The following is a 20,404-nucleotide window of genomic DNA, read 5'->3' as shown; positions in this document are numbered from 1 at the left end:
TAGGCTGCTTTTATAGTTTGAAAATACTAAAGAGACTAAAAGTCACAGGTGTAATTCCTGCATGAACTACTTATGCATTTCTAATCTAATCTTAGCGGAGAGTTGAACCAAGTAAATATTTGGCCATTTAAGGGCAGTCTTGGAAAAACCACTTAGCATATTCTTTTGACATGAAAGAGTTTATCCCAGTCACTAGCTAGTGTATAATCATGTGATAGGGACTGGGAAAATTAATTTTGTTTCAGCATATGGCTAGTATAAGCAATTAGTAAATGGATTAAGGACAATTTGAGCAATATTGTGAGTTTTATTTTTCAGGATCTGTTTTCAAATGTTCCGTGTTGTGTTAGAATGCATTATGGTAGTATGAGGAGAAGCACATGTGATTCCTGGAGAGCTTCTGTCATTAGCACTTTGTTGTGAATTTCTTTACTATAAATTAAAATTTTGTCTTCTTTGCTAACTGCTTTAGGTGCAGCTGTTTGAGGAAAGCTGTTTATAGCCAGGCTTATATTTCTAGTATCTATAAAAATAAATGAAAGATTTTACACAATACAGAAAATATTGCTGATTTTATTTTTGTTTTTCCTTTTTTTCTTTCCTGCCTTACAGTTTCAGATTGGAGAACTGGCAAATACCCTGACCAGTAAATTTGAATTCCTAGGCATTAATAGACAGTCCATCTCCAACTTTCACATGCTGCTCTTACAGACTGAGGTAATTTAGCCATTTTTGGTATGAACAGTCAATGTTTGAATGAAATGTGTGTTTAAGGTTTCTTGTTTGTGTTTTAATTCTAAATTTAAATTTTTAACCTTGGCGCGTATATGAACCACCAGCTCCACACGTAAGAATATGTTAGCCAAAGCAAAACACAATTATGAAGATAAATATTAAGTGTTCATGATATAATGATTATGCCTACTATAGTAAAACTTATGATAGCCGGAACCTGTGTAAAGTGGAAGCCTTTCAAAGAAGGAAAACTCAGGTATTTTCGACCAAAACGAGCGGTAGAAAAGTGATAAGACTGTACCCTGTCAAAGGTGGAAAACTTGCAAGACCCGGAAAAACAAGGCAGTCTTGTCAAGTTCCAGCTCTCAGAGGTTGTAGTGTATATATATATAAAAGGCATATATTTTAATACAGATTTTCTAATAAATTAAAATTTTATTCATAATGATCAAATGAGGCTGTAAAATTTTTAAGTGTTTTGTAAGTGTTTAAAGCATTATAAATCTATTTAAAAAGAAAATTTTTGAGTCCTATTTATAAATCCGCATACTTTACAAAATCCTAAGGAAACCAATCTTAATATAGTCCAAAGGGGTGAAGAAATTACTCCTACTCATTTTCACAAATATTGAAGAGTTAGCAGCGCAAAAATGTACTGGGGCCCAGTCCCATTTTTCACAACTCTCCAGAGCAAACAAAATTGTTTTTTGAAATTGCAATTGATTTCTTTTCCTCTTTGGTCTACCCTCTCTTCTGTTAGAGTATAGCAATACAAGTCTTGTACCAGAAGACTTGTGTCTCTTTAACCTCATCACCTGACATAGTAATAGCTCTTAAAGTTATTTCTCTATGTATTTGTTGACTCTAGACTCGGATTGCAGATTGGCGGGAAGGGGCTCTTAATGGAAACTACCTTAAACGAAAACTTCAGGATGCAGCAGAACAACTAAAACAGTATGAAATAAACGCCACTCCTAAAGGCTGGTCCTGCCACTGGGACAGGTACGCACTCTTCTCCCCTTTTCACCTTTCACCTTTGACATCTCAGACATGATTTGTGATCACCGCCTGACGACGTGACAGCCTGTCTGGAGACTGAGAACAGCTACAGTTAGCAGTGCTGGGCAGGCAGAGCACTGCAAGCACTTACAGAGTTTGGGCCAGCCACACAGTGGAGAAACAAAAAGCAGTGTTTAAAGTGTTCCATGTAACGGATTTTTTCCCAAGATTGGACAAAGCTGGTGTTGACTCTCCAGAGTGTTGCACGGAGTAGGGCGGGCTTGGGGGTTAAGCGCATGCGAGAGCTCTGTGCGCTTTACAGGACCTCTGGAAGCAACTACTCCTGATTAACCTCGGCGAAGTTAAGGAAAGCTTCATGGCTGAAGATGTGAATGAAGAACAAGATTACTATCTTCGGCCAGCAGGTCAGATCAAAACATTTCTTTTTATATTTGGCTTTTCTTGATTTTTTTTTTTTTTTTCATTATTTGAAATCTTTGCTCTTTTATTTTTCAGCTCCCAGATCCTCTCCCTCTCTTTAGCTTTCACTGTTTGATACCAAGAGTATGAAATGTGAATTCCACGGTCCAAGAGGGGAAGAGTCACCTTTCACAAACTCCGTTGTTCTCTTCTTTGGAAGGGAAATTAGTGTTCTAGGCGATTGAGTCCCTTCAGTCATGAAACTTGAAACCCTGTAAAGCATTGGCAAAAAAAAAAAAAGAAAAAAAGATGTTTTCTAAGTCATCTGTTGTAGAGGGCTCAGGGCTGTATTCACAGAGCTGCTGGCAGTGCAAATAGCTTTGAATTATCCTTGGCGCTCCATCCTCAGTTGTCAAAGCTCTTTGTTGCCTTTGTGAATAGCAGTCCATTAAGAAGAGGTTCGTCCCTGTGAGAGCAGACTGCTGTCCTGGGACAGGACCAAATGGAGTGTCTCTGTAGGAGAATGGGTTTTAAAACATGTGTTTTCTTTCTTGTAATTTAGGGATCATAGACGATATTTCTATGTAAACGAACAGTCGGGCGAGTCTCAGTGGGAGTTCCCAGATGGTGAGGAGGAGGAGGAAGAAAGCCAAGCACAAGAAAGTAGAGACGAGACTCTTCCTAAACAGAATTTGAAAGACAAAACTGGCACTGACTCAAATTCTGCAGAATCCTCCGAGAATTCCACAGGTGGGATAATTCACCCTGTATTAATTGGAGAGAAGAGTTCTTAGGGAAGAAGTCTTGTTACTTTGTTTTAATTTATATTATAAGAGGAGCTTTTAATAATATAAGCTTCTAATTGAGAAATAGTTGCTTGATCTGAAAAATGCATGAATTATACCAAAAGAAAGTAAGGCAGTGACTCGTTGGAAGTCAGCATACTATTGATACATATTGTTTATCAGACTCTGCTCAAAGATGACATGATGAGCCAATATGTTTTGACTTTAAAAGATTGTCCTATAGCTACCGTAATGCTATTGATTTCCAAAAACAGGAATGCTAATTAAATGCCGAGGAACTAGAACTGGTTGAATTGGCAATGTCTGTGTTGAGTGATAATACGAGATTTGTTCTGAGTTTCTATAGAACACTTAGTCTATTGCTATTGCAACCTCATTTCAACTCCATAATCAAAATGATCTGTAGAAACACTACAAAACTAGGGTCATACTTGTTTCAGAGAAGCAAAATAATTGATTATAAAAAATCACCGCCAATATTCTGGTTATAAAACCATCAGAAATCGGAGGCTCATCCCATTTAAGGTAGTCTTAGAAGTATTTCATTTAGTTATACACAAAAAGTACTCTTTCATAGCTCCTCAGTTTCTGATAGCTCTTCAGAAGAGCCACAGCTTGGTTGCCACATTGTGGATGTTTAATATATATTTCTAAAATGTTCAGCTTTTACAAAGAAGCTGCAGGTATTTGTGAATAAACAAGAGAAGACCTAGTTTTTTCCCTCTATGTCCGTCTTTGTTTGGATGAGAAAAATAAGTGGATAATGTAACACAGTCAAGGCTGATAACCTTTTAATCGTAAAATGCAGTAGCTATTTGTTAAAACAATGATGTTTGAAGGCAAAAATCTATAGTGATTTCTGAAGTAATGGGGCTTTGAAGAGTAAAAGATGGTGAAATTTGTTGGTAATAAGGGAGTAAAGAGCTGAATTCTTTGGTCCTCTCCTTATCAAAAATGTTACTTTGTATTCTACTGGCTCCCTGGTCCCAGTAGAAAAATTCTGGTAGTGTACCAAATGAAACTGATAATGTACCATGTGATCGATTCTGTTAACTTCTTAAATGATCCATGAATCTTTATCAAATCACCCTAAATGAAAGGTCATATATGACTGCTGTGATAGTTTTAGTACTAGCAAAGGCAAGTGTGGTTTTCTGCTACTTCACATTTCAGAAGCGTATTTTCTCAAATTGTTGGGTATTTCACTTTTTTTATGAAGGAATTTTCTTTTGAATATTTTCCCCCCCTCCTTTGGTAGTAATGATAGACATGTCTAATAATGAGTTGACTTTTTTGTTGGTTTGCTTTTTAGTAGTTAGTGAACTAAAAAGGCTTGATGATAGTTCTGGGTAGGAGGTTCCACTCCCAACCACTGTCTAAGCCTTTTTTTTTTTTTTAAACCTTTCTCATATGTTCCAAAGCTGAATATTCTAGAATTACCAACTCTTAATTTTTTTATGGTTCTCTCATCACTTCAGGGTTGTTAAGCTATTTTCTTCTTTTGTTGATGACACACACAGTTGGTACCGTCAGTGAAAGGAAGCTCTTGAGCCGTTCCCATCTAATTAAAAGAGAACTAGTGCTATAGGAAAAAGTCACTGCTAAACTAGCTTAGATATTCTGAAACCTCTGCTGAGACCCCCTAGAACCACATGATAAACTTGATCCAGATAAAGTCCAAATCTTAATACCAAGACCTTTGGGATTTAAGAGTAGTACTGTTTATAATCATTTTAAGCACTAAAGAGAATTTATATTAATATATGCTCTTAGTGAGGCCTGAAGTGGCTAAAATCATTTATTAAAGGAGAAAATTTACTGCACTTTGAAGATGCAAGGAAGTTTCAAAGTTCTCATTTTTCTAAATCATTTTTAATCCTTCTTTATTGTCAGTGTTTGAATTTAACATCATTTCTTGTTTTTTTTTTTTTTTTAAAAATACTTGTTGCCATCAAGTCATCTTCAACTTATGGCAACCCCGTGTGTATGAGAGTAGAAGTGTATTCCGTCGGTTTTCAGTTGACTAATTTTTTTGAGACGTTTCTTTTGAGGCGTATCTGGGTAGACTCAAACCTCCAACCTTCAGTTATCAGCCAAGCATGTTAATAATTTACACCACCACCCAGGAACTCCCATGTCTCTAAAGATGGGTGATATTTCAAAATATCTAACTTGTCTGGCTGGGCTTTTGTCAGTTAAAGTACCTTTTTTTTTTTTTCTTAAGTCAAAATACCAAACAATAGTTTTCTCTTTGGGGAGATGTAGGAAAACAATAAAGGAAGGCTGCGTATAAATAAAAATAAGGATGCATAGAAAAAACAAAGTTCTGGAAGAACTCACTATTTGAATCCCCACACTATTCTATCATTAGGCTTGTAGTTTTTAATCTGTTAGTACATAATAAAAGCTGTTTATGTATACCATTTTAATCTCTACTGAGACTTCAGGGTTAAATACTCTCTTAAATGGCAAAAATACAAACTAGGTTAAATTTAGAAACAAGGAGGGACATCTTTGGATGCTGCATGGATATCAAACTAAGATTTTTTGAAGTTCTTTGTATGTCAGGTAGAAGAAATGTAAAGACATGCCTTTTATGTTTTGAGTAAATGTCCTTAGTTTGGGATTCAGTTATCAAGTTTAAAAGTTCTCCTTGTTTGCTGCTAAATTTATCAAGTCTAGTTTAATTTTGTATCTACACTAAGTTTAATTGATTCTGATTAGTTTTGCTAGGGGTTGTAAACCACATTATTCACTTTGACCATACTGTTTCCTATGAATTCCTCAGCATGGCAGTATGTCACCATCATAAATGTATTAATATTACATTATGCTTCTATTGAGAAACCTACCAGTGTATAAAATCTGACATATATCTACTTATCATATGTTGTGGTTGGTGTAGTGGAAGGAAGTTTGATGTGTTGTTAATCCTCCATGTTTATTACCTTAGTTTTGAAGTAATCTTCATGCACTGTTATATCAGCTAGGCTGCCTGGCCATACCTAGACTTCATTTGTCTAAAAGTATATAAATTTAAATTACATACGGCCAGGCACAAAAGCTTAATGAGCCGTTTTTGAAGTCTTTTAGCTGGAAAACTGCATTCCTTTTTTCTGGTGAGATTTTTTTCAGTTCCTTAACAGTAACCAACATCTCAAAATAATTATGATGTAGCTAATTACATAATGTATCATTTGTCTGTTCTGTAAAAAGTAAAAGTACTCTAAAGTCAAATGGCTTTTGGTCACTTTGGCTTAGGGGTTTGAACTGGTTCAGCCCAGTGTAGTCATGGCTGAGGAAGCAACACCAGAATGGACCCGAATTTTTTTTCTAAATGTGGGTGAACTGGTACACTAACCAGAACAGGAGAAATTACAGGTTGAAGCCTGCTGGTAATTTAATCTCCCTCTTAGGAAGCAAGGGCAGTGTACACATTGCATAGCAACCAAATCTCTTGAGTAGCTGAGTCAAAAACAGTGGTGCTGGCTCAGAGGTGATGACAGACTGAGCCACTTTTTGAATGTGTATTGCACTCCACAGTCCTGGCAGTAACGCAGCGTCACTCATCACATTCCTGAAAGGGCTAACTACGCCTCTTCTGAATCTCCCATTCCAGAGCTTTGATGTGTAATGCCTGTTCCAGTCAGCATTCCTGATCACCCAAGTTTTTAAAATTCAGGTCTGTTCTGGTTTCGCTTCACTGGCCATGACTGAACCAGTTCAAAACTGCTTTGGCTTTACCTTTTTGAGTGCTGGTATAGTATAGTTTGAACTAAGTAATGTTGTAAAAAGGCCTTCTCCTTGCCCTGGAGCCTTTTATAATCTAACTTTTCTTTAACCCACTGCTTTGACCATGAAATTTAACAGGTGACTGCATCTGGATCTCTCCTCCATGAGAGATGAGATTTATTTGACTGAAATTTCTAAAAGTCTTGAACTTCTGATCTTTCACCAGGATATCTTGGTAAAAACAGAAAGCACTAGACTAAGTCAGACCTGAGCTCTAGCTCTGGCCTGGCCACAGACAGCTGTATAATCTCGGGCCTGTCAGTTCCCTCCTGGGTTTCATTACCTTTTAAATGAGGGGGTTGAACTAGATCATTTCTCATGTGTCTTCTACTCCTAAATTCTATGATTTTAGGGAGAAAATCCCCTTCAGCATTCCTGGGATATATATCTAGTAGTCCCAAATATTGTGAAACTTCCCTATTGACGATAAAGAGGGATGGGGAAGGCTACAAGTAAGTATATCCTCCTATTTTCTCTAATATTTAACGATGTTCGTATCAGGGAAAGGACAACAGTTAACTGGCTTTTGCAAAATTTGAGGAAAGCTTATCCTGCAGATTTTTAGACTAGCCCTGATTTCTTAAACATAGGCAACAGCAATTTCAGTTCCTATGCGTATTCAAACACCTCTTTTTTTTTATGCGTTAGATGTAATTTATCTAGAAGATTTGTCCCCCTTAATTTCCCTTTTCTCATCACAAAGATAAAAATTACCCTCCCTGATATGTGTTGCTGTAATTTGGCAAATGAATATAATTCACGCAAAGGTGTGCAAGAGTGATAGAGTTGACAGTAGCACCCTGCAAATAGATTTTTAAAATTTAGTAACCCAAATTAATTAAAATGGGTAGAATTTGTGGTTTTGAATGGCTCCTTCTCTGGGTCATCCCCAGTCACCTAACCAGTTCACTAAGAAATAAAACATGAAATCAATGTTGGAAATGCATACCACTCACCCCCTCTGCTTTTGAAATAAAAAAGACTCCAAAGTCTTGCCTTTTCGTTGTGTGTGTTAAAACTGAATATGTGAAATCAAAACCTCCAAACTACAGATTGAGGTGACTTCTTGAATTTCTCATTGAGATGATATGCTTCATTTACTCATCCATAAATCTGTGCCCAAAGAACAAGACTAGTATAGCACAGCTTGGGGAAGTGCTAACTGAGGTTCATAAATTTACCTTTTCATGAAAGTCATTTCTCAATTGAGCTGTTTAAATATTTCAGTGCCACCAATGTAAAGTAGATGCCTATAGGTGAAATTTTGTTAGGGAAGGGGGAACCAGTCTTTGCTGTTTGAAACTACTTTGCACACTGTACTAGGTTCCTATTCTATTGATGTTTGTCTCACCAATCAATTGAACATTTCTATGAATATAAACCATGGAATTTTTGTTTTGCTCTTCCTGACACCTACTGTTTTTTATAGGTTCTCTTTGTAAAGAGTCCTTCACTGGCCAAGTTTCTTCTTCATCACTCATGCCACTTACTCCATTCTGGACCCTTCTTCAGTCAGATGTGCCTGTTCTTCAACCTCCATTACCCTTGGAAATGCCACCACCCCCACCTCCTCCCCCAGAGTCCCCACCTCCTCCACCCCCACCACCTCCTCCTGTAGAAGATAGTGAGATACAGGAGGTAGAGATGGAAGACGAGGGAAGTGAGGAGCCTCCTGCCCCAGGAACAGAGGAGGATACTCCTTTGAAACCTTCAGCAGCAGCCACGGTTGTAACTACCCAGGTGAGTAAAGCCAGTTGACATTCTGAAGAGTTTTTTAGCGGACTGGGCTGGAATATGATCGACACCATATTTTATTGTAGAAGGTTGTGTTTTACCAGGACCTCAGCCACTAACCAGAATCTTTGTGTTTCAGAGTTCAGTTGATTCTAGCACCTCTAGTTCTCCTTCCACTAAAGGGGTAAAGAGAAAAGCTGCGGAAATTAGTACTGCAGTAGTTCAGAGATCAGCTACCATTGGCAGTTCTCCTGTCCTCTACAGTCAGTCAGCTATAGCCAGAGGTAAGCATCATGACATCATGATTAAAGTGTGTTTTTTCCATGGATTATTTGTTTGTTTCCATCATTAGATGCCATAAATTGAAGAAATGTTAAAGGCTTTTGATTGCAACAACTATTTTTTAAGGAAAAGGTGTATTGGACTCGTTTTGTAGGTGATATAATCCCCAATTCCCTTTTTCTTCTTGTTTCTGGTCTTGTGACAATGTCCTTTTTTATAGTATCGTTTTATGTTTTTTATGTTAGGTCAGCAGGCAGCAGGGATCAGTAACCAGGCTGCAGGGATTGGACATCTGGCAATAACAGTTAGCCATCCAGCAGCAGGAATGGGTCATCAGGCCAGAGGAATGAGCCTGCAGTCAAATTACCTAGGACTTGCAACAGCATCTGCAATTATGAGCTATGCTGAATGTTCTGTCCCAATTGGAGTGACTGCTCCCACGCTGCAGCCAGTCCAGGCACGAGGTGCTGTGCCTACCACTGCCATTATAGAACCACCACCACCTCCTCCTCCTCCACCACCACCGCCACCACCAGCTCCCAAAATTCCACCACCTGAGAAGACCAAAAAAGGAAAGAAAGATAAGGTATAGGAAATCTGTGTTTAAACTTTTTTAATTTAAAATGTTGGGGTGTAATTCACATAACAAAATTAAACATTTTGAACTGTACAGTTCAGTGGCATTCAGGTACATTCACACTGTTGTACAGCCACCACCTCCATCTAATTCTAAACCATTTTTATTACCCCAGAAGAAAACCTTATACCCATTAAGCAGTCTGTCTCCATTCCCACCTCTCCCATCCCCTGGCAACCACCAGTCTGCTTTCTGTCTCTTTAGATTTACCTGTTCTGGATATTTCATGTAAATGGAATCATACATTATGTCTCCTTTTGTGTCTGGCTTATTTCATTTAGCATAATGTTTTCAAGGTCCGTCTACACTGTAGCATACATCAGTGCTTCATTCTTTTTTTATAGCAGAATAGTTATTCCATTGCATGCAGCATATACTGTCTTTTAGTGTTAACAGACCGTTTTTAAAGAACATAAAATACATCCTTAATGGCTTTAAAGTGCAAGAATATTTGAGACCAATATGTATTTTTGGTCTTTTTGCTGAAAAGTTTCATATGCCACTTACTAGAAAAAAAGGAGTTTCTAGCCATTTAATCTTTATTTCTTCAATTGCAGTGTTTTCTATTAAAAATGTGCTCAGAAGTCCTGTGCAACTCTTGGGATCCGTGGTTTTGAATGTGATGTTGTTGGGTGCCATCAAGTCAATTTCAATCATAGCAACCCCATGTGACATAGTAGAACTGTCCCATAGGATTTTCTTGGCTGTAATCTTTATGGGAGCAGATCGCCAGGTCTTTCTCCTGCAGAGCCACTGGGTTGGATTTGAACCTCAGACTTTCTTTTAGCCTAGCACTTAACTGTTGTGCCACCAGGGCTCCTTTTGAATACAGTAGACAATGTATAATTTCTAAATTTATTTTCCCACAAAATGTTACTAAGCCCTATGGAAGTCAAAGTGAAACAGCAGTGTCTAGATCTGTCCTTTTTAACCATGTTTGCAGATGTTAAGTGAGAGGTTATACCCCAGCAAGTAAGCCCTCTATGCTCATGTGACCATATTATTTCAACTTACTTTTACTCCTTTGGTCCCATGCTAACCCAGAGGGGCTTTGTTGGAGGAGTTGTGTGTAGTGTGTCAGGTTGTACCACAGGTAAAATGACAGAGTGGAATGTGAGAGGGTGTGTGGAGCCAAAGGTCTGAGCATGATAAATGGGCATTCGTTTCCCCAGAAAGTTAAGAACTGTCCATGATAGTCAAAACCAGGTATTGAGTAGGGAACCAAATAATGTGAAAGACTGAAAATGTTAAATTTATTTTTTCAGACCTTTGGGGATCTTATTCAAGAACTCTGTCTCAAGTGCAGACAGGAAAAAACAACTTGGGCCCTGAGCCCCAGTCCTCATGCAAGCACAGCACTCAGTCACAACTATCATTTGAGCTCCTCCTTATCCCACTGATAGTTTAATCTAATAGAGTCTGCAAGCCTTGCTGCTCTTCAACACGGGAATAAAAACTGGTCTTATGATTGTCTAATACTGTGGCTCTCTAGTTTTACAGAAATAATCGTATTTTAACGAGTACATTTTGAATGCATACTGTGTGTCAGGATCTCTCACTAGGAGCTTGGGATTCAGTCATGAAACAGACAAAATCTCTGGTTTTGTAAAACTTTCCTTTGGGCAGGGAGTGGGATGGGGAGATAAGCAAATAAGTATATGTTTGGTGATGATTTTTAAGGGCATTGAAGAAAAATAAGCAGTGTAAGGGCAGAAAGTGGTTTTCATAGATCTCCTTGCTTCCTTCCTATTTAATAGTTGCCATTGATTTCATTGCTCTCTCCAGAGATGCTGGGCCCTTGCTTCTCAGCTCTGTTTATTTACCACTTGATGTGAACACCACATCTATTTAAAATTTGGAAAAGGGAACACTAATTCTCAGGAGATGGCATAAGAGCAACAATTTGGCATTTCATAGAATAGAGAGACTAAAGGAAATTTTTCTGTATTTTAATAAAATATATTTACAGTTCTTTATATTTTTAAGCTTTTTGGTTCATAGTTGGTAAAAATTTCTAGCAAAACCTTTGAGTGATACTCATTTTCTATTTTTCTATTCTTTTAATTTTGAAGTCTGCTTACACCTTAGCACTAGCAAAAGATCCTGATCTCCAGTATGGAAAACTGAATTTTTCTGCCCCCCTTATTTTATGTATTATATTCCCTCTTAATTTTAATGATTGTTACAGGCAAAGAAGAGTAAAACCAAAATGCCATCTCTGGTAAAGAAATGGCAGAGTATCCAGCGTGAGTTAGATGAAGAGGAGAACTCTAGTTCCAGTGAAGAGGACCGGGAATCAACCGCACAGAAGCGAATTGAAGAGTGGAAACAGCAGCAGCTGGTCAGGTAAACAGAGATCATAGATTGGGGTGGGTTGTGGTGGTTGTCGTCATTTTAGAACAGTCATGTTCTTAAAATCATAGCCCTTAGTTTTTTGCTACTCTTGATAAACTATTATCTAAAATAATTTTTAATTCTCAGAAGTATTTATTTCCCTATAAATATCATGGTCTAGCCTTTTTTCAAACTACAGAAGTATCAGAATTGTAATACTTTCTCCCACTGGTTTTTCTTCTTTGGCAAAGCGTTGTCCTAATCCGCTGTGTACTAGGGAAAATAATCCCACCAGTTACCATCTAGATCCAGTGGATCCTGTGGACCCTGTTTTTTGTTTGTTTTTGTTTTTTAATGTAAATATTTTTAATTTATTTTACAAATAATTTACAGAAGTAAGGATAAAGGGTCAGGAGGACAACTATTATTAGAAATTTTAACAAGAATTTAAACATAGCAAACCTGAATTTTTATTCCTTGTTTTCCTAGTTTTGAACGTCCAAAAAAAGAAACCTCTTTGCCACTGAGTTGATTCCAACTCATAGCAACCCAGTAGGACAGAGTAGAATTGCCCCATAGGGTTTCCAAGGCTGTGAATCTTTATGGAAGCAGACTGCCACCACATCTTTCTCCCATGGAGCAGCTGGTAGGTTCGAACCCCCAACCTGTTGGTTCACAGCTGAGCACTTAACTGCTGCACCACCAGGGCTCCTCTAGTTTTGAAGGTATATTTACTAAAATGAACACATTCTTTGAATGCAGCTAACTGCTCATTAATTGTCCTGCATAAAGTTGGAACATATTCTCAACTAAAAAAATTTTGTTAAAGACTGAAGTTTTCTCTAGACTTTTTTTTTTTTTTTTTTATTTTTTTTTTTTACTTCAGGTGAAGGCTTACAGAACAAATAGTTTCTCATGAAACAGTAGAACACATGTTGTTTTATGACATTGGTTAACAACCCCACAACATATTAACCCTCTAAATTCTCAACCTTTTTTTTTTTTTTTTTGGTGAAAATACACATAGCCAAAGATACACCGTTTCAAAAATTTCTACATACACAGTTCAGTGACATTGACTACGCTCTTCCAATTGTGCTGTTATTCTCACTTAAGATGAAGGCTTGCAGAACAAAATAGTTTCTCATTTAACAGTTACTACAAATGTTGCCCTATGACAATGGTTAACAATCTCAACACACCAACGATATCCTTACTCAGCCTTGGGTTCCCTATCACCAGCTTCCTTGTCCCCTTCTGCCTTCTGGCCCTTGTCACTGGACTCCTGTACCTCGTTAGTCTCATTTGGTTTTACGGGGCTGTCCACTCCCAGGCTGAACAGTGAACCTTGGAGATAACTTCACCACTGAGCTAAAAGGGTGTCTGGGGGCTATACTCTCGGGGTTTCTCCAGTCTCCTTTAGGCCGGTAAATCTGCTCTTTTTTTTGTGAGTTAGAATTATGCTCTACATCCTTCTCCAGCTCTCTCCAGAACCCTCTGTTGAGATCTTGGTCAGAGCAGTCAGGGGTGGTCTCTAGACTTTTTTACTTCCTTGAAAAGTGATAGCTATTTTGGGCAACACAGAAAGCTGAGGTGTAGTGTATTAGTGATGATTTATTTCACTTTTGCATCATCCTTCAGTTTTGTTATTGTCAAGAACATGTTTCATTCTTTCAGTGTAGCTTTAATGGTTACAGAAAATACATGTACGTAAGTAAAAGCACACTTACATATACATAAAACTATAGAGACTTGTAGAGTGTGTGTGTTGAGCCATCAGAATTAAGAAATTTGATTAATATGCTGGTATTTAAGAAACTTGAACATTTTTATAAACATAGATGTGATCAGATTTTCAGTACAAGGTTTCTTGCTAGGGATTGAACGGTTTTTTTCTTGTCAGTGAGTAATCTGTGTGTGTGTGGTTTGTTTTTTTTTCCACAGTGGCATGGCTGAGAGAAATGCTAATTTTGAAGCCCTTCCTGAGGATTGGCGAGCAAGACTGAAGAGAAGGAAAATGGCTCCAAACACATGAATTTTTTTAAGAAAATTTTTTATTTTTAGTATTTGTTTTGTTTTATGTTCAGTTCAGAGTCTTAACCAGTTTTACTGTTGTCAAACTATAAACGTTATTGGGGAGAAGATATGAATTTCCTGGGCAACAACATACGTGTCCCTAGTTTTCACATTTGTGAAATGTACTTTTTGTTTTGTTGAAAGCTGAGGTGATTGTAATTGCTTTGACCTGGCTGCCTTTATTCTCACACTGGGAAGCTCAGCATGTTAGGTATGTTAACCTCATCAGTCTTAAACATGTGGCTCTAATGGACTCGCTGACAAAAAGTGAAGGGTTTTCCTGCCTAATAGAGGCTTGTTTATTTCTTACTGTGGCACTCTCACTGACTTCCACTCCAGAACAAGTGCAATTAAGAAGGCAGCTGTATTCCCCCTAGTTAAACTGGGATTATCGGGATCTTTTTCTGACCTTTTTTCCTGTAGTCTATTACCCCTAAAGCACTGAGGTCTGTCAGCCTTTGCTGACAAATGGCCACATGCTTTAGTTTTTCTCACAAATTCTAAAACTGATAGCTCAGTCATTTCACACAATAAATAGGTGGCATATTTAAATTTTAATACAGGCAGCAGCAACAGCAGGTGTTCATGTCCTTGATTTTGAGAATTTCCCCCCTCAAGTATGTGGCAGTAAATGTAACAGGAGCCATTCTTACGTGTTATTGTATCTCCATTGTCTTACCCTGTTCCAAAGTTCACTTCCTCTAAGTGTGAGCGTATTCTCCATAAAATTCCAGTGTTTAAAAAGCAGTTTACTATTCTGTACTTTGTATTGTATCACAATCAGGTAAAAGTCACTTTAAACTGAAGAAAAGGCAAATTGTGTTTTAAAGCTATTTGTATTTCTCCAGTTTTTGGCCTTGTAAATTTGTATATATGCACTAATAAAGCTTTTTTTTATACTTCTGATTGGTTATCTGCTTGTTCTTCTGAGCCTGTTAACTGATTACCGTGTAACTAGAACTTTTCAGTCTAAATTGTTTTTTCTGATCAAATGCGGTACAGGACACGTGCAAACAATGAAGAACAGTTTTCAGGGAAAAGAGCAGTAGGATCTTGAGTTGGGAGGAATGAAAACAGGCTTCTCATACCAGATGGTGCTGTGTGACCTAAATTTTCGGAGCTTGTACCCTATCTATAACATTAGCTTAATATTTGACCTACTTAAATCTTGGAAATGATGGAATGTGGTTAACATTTTGATAAAGCTATATAGCTTTTTTCCTCAGATTATAAAAGTGATACATATTTTTTTTTATATTCAAATAAGGTATAAAGTTACCCAGACAGTTTTACTACCTAGTCAGTGTCATGCATGATGTATTGGATTTTGTCATTATGCTTATATTGAGGTGACCATTTTGTACATGAATTGTTTTTCCCTTTATTTCCAGAGTAGATTGCTACTAATGAAATTAAAGGCTATCAGCTAGTCGTAGCTTTTGCCTTAGCTACAGTACAAGTTTTCCAAGCTTGTAGGAATTGCTGCAGAGCACCAGAGCCTTTCTCAATGAAACTTTTTTTTTTTAAACCTGCCTATTTGTTATTCAAAATGTGTGGTTTCAACTTGCTAACCTTATTTCTTGGATTTTTTCCTGGCAATACGACAGAGAATACAAGGTGAAAGGAGAGGGGAAACTGAGAATGCATTGGTTTCCTAAAGGTATGGAACAGCAAACGAGCTTGAAAATAGGTTGATGATTTAACGGTCTTGTATTCATCAGTGCAATTTCGATTCCACAGAGTCGAGCGGCAATATTGTATGTAAGAGGAATGAATCTGAACCCTTCATGTCTGCAACGCCGGCAACAGCTCTTGAGCCATTCGGAGTTTAAGTCTTCGGCAAATCGACAGCTAGCGACCCAGACCTACAGCTGTTGCCGGAGCCGGATTCACCCCTCCAACCCTCCAACCCTTGGAGGCGGGGCCTGAATCCCCCGGAAACGCCCGGCCGTCCGGCCCTCCTTCCCCTGCCCCCACGCGGTTGCTAGGCTACCGGGGTCCGCGCCGAAAACTGGGGCCGGTGAGCGCAGCGAGCGTCTCCTCCGCCCGGTGCCCGGCTGGACGTCTGAACGTGCCGTGTTGGGGTCTCCGGCCTCGCCCGGGCTCCTCTGTCGCTGCGGGAGCGGCGCCCACACCTGCTGCCCGGGGCGAGCCGGGCTGCGGGGCCCTCGCAACCTTAGCTCTATCCTCCAAGGAAATCTGTGTCCGCCCCCACCCCCGACCCTTCAGGAAACTTCCCTTCACCACTCCTCCCCGCGGCCAGGAAGCTCTGAGCCCTGGAATTCCGCTTTCTGGGCCCACTCTCCCGACCCCTGACCCTTCTTTTCCATCTATCCCAAGACGACTCCTCCCCTCCCCCCATTTCTTTCGTTTCCTGCGGCGTCCCTCCTCAGGGAGAGGGAGCATGGGGCCGGCGAGAGGCTTGGCGCCTCCGGAAGAGAAGGCGGGAAGACTTGCCGCCCTCCCGAACTCAGGTGCGCCTCGGGGCCTTGCAGCGGGATCCAGCAGCAGTCGGTGTTTGAGGAGAGGCTGGCTTTGCAGGGAAGACAGAGCAGGCGACGCGGCAGGCTTTCCTAAAGACACGTAGCCAAAGTGGAGGGTGGGAGTGGAGGGACGGAAATACCGGCAGTATTTTCAGATGTCCTGTTCTGGTTTTGTAGCTTCTTCTGTGTAATCGACTTCCCTTTTTGGAAAATTGGGCCCAGGTTGCTCTTGGATGCCGGTGTCGCTGACGAGTCTTCAGCCTACTATACAGAAGTAACATGTTCCCAGCGTTGGACACAGAGCTCAAGCAGGAGGTCGGTACACACCCTTTTCCAGGAACACCGAAGAAATCCAATATTAGATCAGATGGCACCGTTTTCCAGTTGGAAATCTTGATCCCCAAGATAGAATGATTGCATAAATGTCGTTTATTTGGTTTGATTACAGAAACCCTTCGGTATACTGTCCTCTGCAACAATACTCGTGTGGCTTTTGTTGAGAGTTCAGTACTATTCGGAAGGCTTTTCCTAATTGCGGTGGCTTTTCTTTTCACAGACCCTTCCTGATCCCTATGAAGATTTTATGTACCATCACCTCCAGTACTATGGCTACTTTAAAGGTAACATCCTGTTCTCATCTAGCATCACCTTACCTGGGTTCATGAAGTGAATTGTTTTATTAACTGATTACTTGGCAGAGTTGTTAGTCTCTGTTTTGTGCTTGGATAGAGTAAGCAAGAGATAATTAAATGAGTTACCCCACTCACAAAAAAAAAAAAAAAAAAAGACCAGATTTACTGGCCTAAAGGAGACTGGAGAAACCCCGAGAGTATGGCCCCCAGACACCCTTTTAGCTAAGTGGTAAAGTTACCTTCGAGGTTCACTGATCAGCCTGCAAGTGGACAGCCCAGTAAAACCATGAGAGTAACGAGGTACAGGAGTCCAGTGACAAGGCCCAGAAGGCAGAAGGGGAGTAGGAAGCTGATGATAGGGAACACAAAATAGAGTAAGGATATTGTTGATGTGTTGTGAGATTGTTAACCATTGTCATAGGGCAACATTTGTAGTAACTGTCAAATGGGAGACTATTTTGTCCTGTAAGCCTTCATCTTAAGTGAGAATAACAGCATAATTAGAAGAGCGTAGTCAATGTCACTTAAATGTGTATGTAAAAAAAATTTTTGAAATGGCGTATCTTTGGCTATGTGTATTTTCACCAAAAAGAAAAAAAAAAAAAGTTGAGTATTTAGAGGGTTAAAATGTTGTGGGGTTGTTAACCAATGTCATAAAACAGCATGTGTGTTACTGTTACATGAGAAACTATCTGTTCTGTAAGCCTTCACCTGAAGTACAATAAAATTTTAAAAAAAAAAAAAAAAAAATGAGTTACCCTAGGTTCTTGGACAAAATGCAATTGACCTCGAGTTTCCTGATACCCTACTTAATGTTGTTAATACTAGACCATAGGAAAATGTAAAGAAATTGTGGACATTATGAATTAAAGTGTTCCTCAGACAAGCTTTGAAAAGAAAGTTGCCTTTATATCTGCTCTCAAAGTAATGAATTTGAATAAATTATATCCATTGCTTTTCAAGTCTCTTCCTCACTCTCTTGTTTTCTTAGCTGTGAAATGGGGATGATTATGTTTAATTCACCTATATTAGAATGTGAAAGCTGTTTGAAAAGTGGGCCATATTTATTACAAAGTCCTGTGGTGGTGATGGAAATAGTGATGGTTTGGGTAGTAGTGGTTTCAGTATTGACCTAGATGTTGAAGGTGAGCCAGCCTTCCAGCAACCTGAATTAAACTGAGTGGTTTAAGAGCTACAGCTGCTAACAAAAAGGTCAGCAGTTCGAATCCACCAGCCAGCTCCTTGGAAACCCTATGGGGCAGTTCTACTCTGTTCTCTACGGTCGCTATGAGCCGGAATCAACTCAGCAGCATTGGGTTTGATGTTTTTTGGTTTTTCGTTCTTAGCTCAGAGAGGTAATTTACCAAACTCTGCAACACACCAGCATGTCTGGAAGAATAACTCTCGATTCCTGTTGAACGGCTCTTTTGGGGAAAGAGATGATTTGTTACCAGACCCCCTGCAAAAGGAGAAGCTTCTATGTGAGTAATTATTCAGTATGTGAGACCCCCAGAACCCTCACTGCAAAACAGGAGAGACAACACAGTAGTGTTAATGAGTTTTAGTCAAAGTATAATTGATAATGCAACATCTTTTTTTTTTTTCCTGTTTTGATCACTGAAGTGAGGAAGATATTTTTCTTTAGCTTTGTAGCAAAGTATTGCTTAAGATTTTGCTAGAGGAGTGCAAAGGATTTTAAAAAATGGGTTATCATCTGTTTAAAAAAAAAAAAAGAATGTAAAGTTAGAAAATTCAAACGGTAAAAGAAAAGGTACAAAATAAAAACGAAAACCTCTTTTTTACTCCACCCCTAATATAGCCACTACTCTTATAATCCCTTTCAGAAGAAAAAGAAAAAAATATATCCTCATATGAATCTATATAGTTTTTCTTTTTAAGGACTCACAGAAGATTCTATGCACAGTCTACTTTTTTTTTGCTTAATATCTTAGAGAACCTTTTCAAGTGAACACAAAAAAATCCACATTATTATTTTTAAAGGCACCTATGGTATTCCATCTCATTAATGTATCATAATTATTTGAAGCCCCCTACTGATGGATTGGGACCCTGGTGGCACAGTGGTTAAGTGATACGGCTGCTAAGCAAAAGGTCAGCAGTTCAAATCTACCAGCTGCTCCTTGGAAACTCTATAAGGCAGTTCTATTCTGACCGCTATGAGTCGGAATCGACTACGGCACAGGTTTACTGATGGATTGTTTCCACTTTGGTGGTAGTTTCCACTTTTTGCTATTTTGAACATTGCTGTAATGAGCATTTTTGTATAGGTATCTTGACAAACTTTTGTGAGAAAATCTAAGGTAAATTTTTAGCAGTGGGATTGCAGAATCAAAGGGCCTGTGTATTTTAAATTTAAAACCAGAAAGGTTGCAGCAATTTGCCATCTAGCCAGCAGGTTCTGAGAGTGCTTATTTACTTATACCGTTGCCAGGATGAGTGTGAAAATAGGTAAATGTTTTTCCTGCCTTTTAGGTGAAAAACTAGTATCTCCTTGTAGTTTTGATTTACATTCTTTAATTATGCGTGAGATTGAGCAGCTGTATCATCTTTTCAAATGTTTTGGCTTATTTTCATTTTCATTAAACTGTGGAGAGAAAATTTAGATAGAGACGAAAGAGCCTAAGTTAGGGATAGAAAGGAGTAAAGGGAAGTGGGCAGAAAAAAGAAAGATAAAGATCCCTAAGACAAACCATGTCTCTTTCTCCTCCTTCCTTAGGGCCTATTGGCTTATCCTCAACTGTGCACAGACAGCTAGAAGCTGTGAACAGAGGTATTTCATGTCCTTCCAGACCAGAAAACCCAAGCTCTTTCATGGAATTATGTCTTCCTCCTTCTTAGTTTGTCCCCCTCCTCCAGCGGAGTGTTATCAGGCAGCCCTGGGACTCACATCTGATGGGCACTGAGGGGCCTTAAGGCTTTCCTTCCCTCTGATTTCCTTTCTTTCTCCCTCTCATTTCCTTTCTTTCTCTCTCTTATTTCCTTCTTTCTCCATTTCATTTTCTTTCTCCCTGAAAGCCTTCCTTTCCTCCCTTTTTTCTCATTCTTTCCCAAAGAACAGTTCTTCCCTCTCATTTCCACTTCTCTTTTCTCTGTGCCTCCCCTTTCCATCCTCTTTGTTTTATGTTTCCCTGGCCTTTGAATAGTTACATTATTGACCTGAAGTTTAATTTGTAGATTGTTTAAGTGTAGTTAATAACATTTAATGTATCTTTTTCCAAAATGTTAATGGGTTAATTGAAAGTTCCCATTCCTGCATCTCAAAATGAAAACAATAAAACATATTTAGTAACTTTGTGTTCATTTGTGACACACTTTTAAAATATCTTGGACCTATTAACTTGAAAAACAAAAATCTTCCTCTATCTTATTCTGAAGCTTTATATTTAATATTTAATAAAGTGTGCAGAAATTTAAACATTTTATAATTTTGAATCTGTCATCCTGGACTAAATC

General features: G+C 38.7%; 2 protein-coding genes across 2 annotated transcripts in view; both read left to right on the top strand.

Moving 5' to 3' along the window:
* The window catches only part of FNBP4 (formin binding protein 4), a 33,555-nt gene extending 17,925 nt beyond the window's left edge, over nt 1-15,630 (top strand). Inside the window, exons 10-17 of the mRNA XM_023741833.1 lie at nt 613-717; nt 1,604-1,737; nt 2,717-2,904; nt 8,182-8,492; nt 8,626-8,770; nt 9,014-9,354; nt 11,594-11,751; nt 13,684-15,630. Of these exons, the coding sequence (XP_023597601.1) occupies nt 613-717; nt 1,604-1,737; nt 2,717-2,904; nt 8,182-8,492; nt 8,626-8,770; nt 9,014-9,354; nt 11,594-11,751; nt 13,684-13,774 (1,473 nt within the window). The 3' untranslated portion in view covers nt 13,775-15,630. The remainder of the gene's footprint in view (nt 1-612; nt 718-1,603; nt 1,738-2,716; nt 2,905-8,181; nt 8,493-8,625; nt 8,771-9,013; nt 9,355-11,593; nt 11,752-13,683) is intronic.
* A 596-nt stretch (nt 15,631-16,226) lies between these two features.
* The window catches only part of AGBL2 (AGBL carboxypeptidase 2), a 35,673-nt gene continuing 31,495 nt past the window's right edge, over nt 16,227-20,404 (top strand). Inside the window, exons 1-4 of the mRNA XM_023741832.1 lie at nt 16,227-16,613; nt 16,855-16,918; nt 18,277-18,411; nt 19,668-19,721. Coding sequence (XP_023597600.1) covers nt 16,578-16,613; nt 16,855-16,918; nt 18,277-18,411; nt 19,668-19,721 — 289 coding nt within the window. The 5' untranslated portion in view covers nt 16,227-16,577. The remainder of the gene's footprint in view (nt 16,614-16,854; nt 16,919-18,276; nt 18,412-19,667; nt 19,722-20,404) is intronic.

The sequence above is a fragment of the Trichechus manatus genome, unplaced genomic scaffold, assembly GCF_000243295.1.
Source record: "Trichechus manatus latirostris isolate Lorelei unplaced genomic scaffold, TriManLat1.0 scaffold00191, whole genome shotgun sequence".
NCBI lineage: Eukaryota > Metazoa > Chordata > Mammalia > Sirenia > Trichechidae > Trichechus > Trichechus manatus.
This window is presented reverse-complemented; position numbering and strand designations above follow the sequence as displayed.